Source organism: Cannabis sativa, chromosome 8 (assembly GCF_029168945.1).
Source record: "Cannabis sativa cultivar Pink pepper isolate KNU-18-1 chromosome 8, ASM2916894v1, whole genome shotgun sequence".
NCBI lineage: Eukaryota > Viridiplantae > Streptophyta > Magnoliopsida > Rosales > Cannabaceae > Cannabis > Cannabis sativa.
In genome coordinates, this window is record NC_083608.1 from 22,899,794 (window position 1) to 22,904,338 (window position 4,545).

Here is a 4,545-nt window from a genome sequence, read left to right on the forward strand (position 1 = left end):
ATTCGATACTGTCCGAATAGTCTCCCTCGTCGCCCAAGGACTCCCATACGTCCATGGACCAATCCTCAAGGCGCCATGCCTCCACGCATGTTGGCAGGCCCTCAAGACAAGCCACCAACTAGTTGCATACATTCGACCTCTGTCCTTTTCCAACATGGTGCATCCGTCCCATGCGTATATGCAAGCTAGCCCACGAATGACTACCCGTGTCATCTCGTGTTGAGACTCGTGGCCTAGGTGCACCACGACGTCTCTTTGAGGATCTAGGCTACGTCCCGTGCAAGCGGCATGCCGACAAGCCAAGGGAAACGTGCCATTGAACCTCTGGTAGCTTTCTTCGACGCACTACCGGGTCGGCCCGATAATGTCCATGAGTACTCCAACTCATGGAGACATATGAGTCCCCTCGTGGTCCTCATATGCCCGCCCTACTAGTCCCCACTGGCTAGTAGTAGCTCACTTAGCACCAAGGTGCAAGGGGTGGTGGAGAGCTGACACCAGGGTACCCCCTTAAAGAGCATTCTGAGCTTTTAGCCTTCTACCAGGAACATAGATGATTTTTGCTCTGTAGACATATGGGAAGCACCATATACCACATCACCTAGTTTCGCCAAACCGATTGCACCATTCTATTTGTAGACCCAAATAAATGGTGAATACCAAGTCCCGTCCCGATCCGGACAATATTGAAGATATTTACGAAAATGCCACTACATACAAACTAAGCATCAGCATGCCACCTTCATGCACCACAACATGCCCCACCACTTGACCACCACTTGGCCAACTTGTGGGCATCACTTAGCTTGTAACGTGTCATCGTAGACTGCACGTAACAAATGGCACCATGGTCAGCCTATTCTCTTTTGCACACATAGTGGTGGTTCTGCTCAGACTGGATGGAGCAACTCCGTCGTCCTCCCTATCTTTGTTCTCTCTCTCGTCAAGGGCTCTCTTCTATCATCGACATCCTCGATGCTCATCTTTCTCTCTCTTGGCGAGCACTCTCACCACTGTGTTTGGTTGCTTCGTTCTCCCTCACACTCTCACTCAATCTATCTCTCCCACTCTCGATAGTCTCTTGAACCATGACACCTTGATCTATCCCGATCTATGGAGAAGAAGCCATCCTTTCTGCTGGAGTGTACTCAGCATTCTTCTCAGTCGTAGGCTACACCAGCATCCCCTGCGTTGGAATCTATTCGACATTCTTCTTCTCCACCTACTTTATGTTATTTAATTATTTTATTTATTTTTAATAAAATCTGATTGATTTAATTTTTTATCATATTATATGCAATTTGTATATATTTGTAATCAATGCATATAATATTATATGTAATCTAAATTAATGGATTAGCAAAATTTATATTTTTTTTACATTTATTTATTAATATATTAATTTTTGGGCAGATTTATAATTATATAGGGATATTTGCGGCAAAAGTCCCCAAATAGTTCACGTTGATGCAGATTAATCCCCAAGCTCCAATAATAGCGGCAATAGTACCTAAGCTGGACTCTCGTGTTTGTCCGTTCATACCACATCCGTTAGTATGACTAACGGTACACGTGTACGCATAGGATTTAATAGCAGTATTTTTATTTATTTCTTTTCAAAATTGAAAAAATAAAATATTTTTCCAAATTAAAAATTTAAATAATTTAATTTTTTTAACTAAATTACAAAATAAAATTAAAAACTGAGACCAAAAAACTAAAAGAAGAAAACCCCATCACCCTGAATCCCAAATCCCTAATCGCGATTCTATCTGGCGAGGTACCCAGAAATCGAAAGGAGGTCTGTGTAAATCGAGAGAGAGCTGAGCTTGAAAGATTCATTCGTGGAAGGTGAAAATGGAGGGGGAGGGTTCTTACAGTAGTTCCACTCGTCGAAGGTCGAAAGGAGTGGTTAGTTCTGGTTATCAAAGGGATCCTCAAAATTGTTAATGTGGCATTCCGTGGATCGTTAGAACATCATGGACCGAAGCAAACCCAGGACGTTGTTTTAGGAAATGCAGGCTAGCATATGTAAGCCATTGTTTTTTCCCTTTCAGTTTTGTTTTTGAATATTATTGTTTATGTTAAGTTATTCAAGGTGAAAAGTTTGAAATTTATCCACAGGAGGATGGTAGAGGGTGTAAGTTTTTTGAATGGGTGGATGTTGATTCTTGTATGAAGTGCAGAGAGTTAATACCAGGACTTCTGAGGAAGATAAGTAAGCTTGAAGATCAGTTGATGTTGTATGAGTCAAATGAAGATTTGAAAGAATTCAAGGACATTCCAAAAGGATATAGCAATGTTCAGGAGTGTGATTGTGGTCATATATGGTTGTTGAAGAACTTGAAAACCATTCTCATTACTATTTGTGTTATTGGTTTTGTATTTTTTATGCTTAACTAGAAGTGTTAATCACTAAGTTTGTAATGGCATTGTCTTTGTTTTGTATCAAACAGTTTGTAATGACATTGCCTTCTTTGAATCAAATTGTTTGCAATGGCATTGTCTTTTTTTGGTATGAAACAGTTTGTAATGACATTGCCTTGTATGAATCAAACAGTTTGTAATGATATTGCCTTTTATGAATCAAAGTTATTTCCTTCTCAGATTTGTCCTTATTTTATCAGGAAAATGTCTGCATCATAGCAGGAGTAATAGGCCATTGCATATCAGCATTAATAGGCCTTCTATGAATCAAAGTTATTACCTTCAAAGGCAATTGATCATATAATTATGCATTAATAACAAGTATGACAAGTAAATGTACTGCATAGCATAAGATAAAAATAGCAGCCTGTTCTCATAGTTAAATGAAATTATATTAGATTAATGTTTAGGTCCAAGTAGTGGCCTTGACATTTCAAAAAAAATACAGCCACTACTAACAGCTGCATAAATACAAGAACCCTACACATTTCAACCAGAAACAACCAATTCAAAAAAAACCCTTCACAATTCAACAGATTACAAAAAACATATACAGCAGCACCTAAATTGGGTACAACAACCCTTGACAATTCAACAAAAAACAATACAATATAGATTGAGAACAACAACTAATTTGGTGCAGAGGTTGGTTGGCTTGAACTTGTTTCTCGTGCCTTTTGCTTCATTCTCCTAATGTTTCTCTTTACAGTTTCAGGGTCTAAATTCTTTTTGGGTGGACGACCCATCTTTTTCTTCTGTGGAGGTTCCTGATTCATGAACAAGTGCTACTGTCAGATTACATACTTAAACATGGACAATGTATTCAAATTATTAGTGCTTAAGAAATGAATATACCTGAACTTGTACTGGTTTGGGGCAAGTTTTCTTTGTATGTCCAGGCTGTTTGCAATTAGAGCAGTTGTTGGACTGCCCAAATCTCCTCATTTTAGTTGCACCAGGTGGAGGTTCATCCACTTCTCTTTTTCTAGATTTCTTGGGCCTACCAGGTAAAACAGTTTCTGGTGGTGGAAGGATTGGATTTTTGCCTTTATCAGGCCAGTGTTCAGGACTAGGCATAGGTGCAATTGCCCCTGCATAAGTGCCTATGAAGGCTTCCTTCTTGTAACATGCAGCCACAAAATCATAAACCTGAAGCCTTGAATACCATATGCATGCTATTGCATGACCACATGGGATACCTGTGAGGTCAAATGATCTGCAAGAGCATGTCTTTTTCTCCAAATTAATTGCTACCACCTCACCAGAAGGGGCTGTGACCTGGAATAATCCACCAACAGACTTGGTGCATTGGCATTTCAGTGCCAATTTCTTGTTCTTCTCTAGGATGTCAAAGATCCTTTTCCCCACTGGATTGTTCCACTTACTCACACTTTCTCTTTGTTTTTGCATTCTATCCATCAACCAATATCGAACATACTCTAACAATGTGATGATTGACTTGTCTCTACCATCTAAGATTGCTGAATTGAAACTCTCACACAAATTATTCAACAACATGTCACACTGAACAGATGTCCTGAAGTGGGATTTGGTCCACTCTGTTGGTGATTTTTTGGATAGCCAATCAAAAGCTTTTTCATTAGTCCCTTTTAAAACATCCAACTTTCTCTTGAATTCCTCAACAGTAGTTGCCCTAGCACATGCCCATAGTTGTTGCTTCAACAATAATCCTGGAAACTCCTTCTTAAAGTTGGCATAAAGATGCCTAACACAAAATCGAACCTCATATCCTTCATACACTGTCCCCACAGCCCTTTCCAATCCCTTTTGTCTATCTGAAATGAAGGTGAGTTCTGCAGTGTTCTCCATATTTAAGTCCTCTTTCAGTAGTTCAGCAAACCATGTCCAACTGTCAGTGTTTTCCTTTTCGATTAAAGAAAAGCAATAGGAAACATGCTGTTGTTTGCATCAATTCCAATTGCTACAAGCAGCATACCTCTGCAATAGCCTTTCAAGAAGCACCCATCTAGCCCAATAATTGGTCTGCAAAATTTGAAGCCAGCTTTACAAGCTGCAAGGCAGATGTAAACCCTTTCAAAAACCCTTTTGTCATCCACTAAATTGGATTTGATCAAAGCTGTACTTCCAGGATTAAGT

At 39.6% G+C, this 4,545-nt stretch overlaps 1 protein-coding gene across 1 annotated transcript; it reads right to left on the minus strand.

Moving 5' to 3' along the window:
- Positions 1-2,623: 2,623 nt before the first annotated feature.
- LOC115704409 (uncharacterized) lies at positions 2,624-4,257 on the minus strand. The gene is made up of 3 exons (XM_061103240.1): positions 3,283-4,257; positions 3,102-3,194; positions 2,624-2,707 (listed from the first exon to the last, which is right to left on the minus strand). The coding sequence occupies exons 1-3, from the start codon at positions 4,255-4,257 to the stop codon at positions 2,624-2,626; spliced, it is 1,152 nt and encodes a 383-aa protein (XP_060959223.1).
- Positions 4,258-4,545: the final 288 nt, after the last annotated feature.

Excerpts from the sequence above, each read along its gene's own strand:
- LOC115704409 (XM_061103240.1), bottom strand. The coding sequence starts at position 4,257 with ATGGAGAACACTGCAGAACTCACCTTCATTTCAGATAGACAAAAGGGA. Across the intron at positions 3,195-3,282 it reads CCAAACCAGTACAAGTTCAG|GAACCTCCACAGAAGAAAAA; the intron begins GTATATTCATTT and ends TTCATGAATCAG. Across the intron at positions 2,708-3,101 it reads TTAGGAGAATGAAGCAAAAG|GTAATAACTTTGATTCATAG; the intron begins GCACGAGAAACA and ends TTGCCTTTGAAG.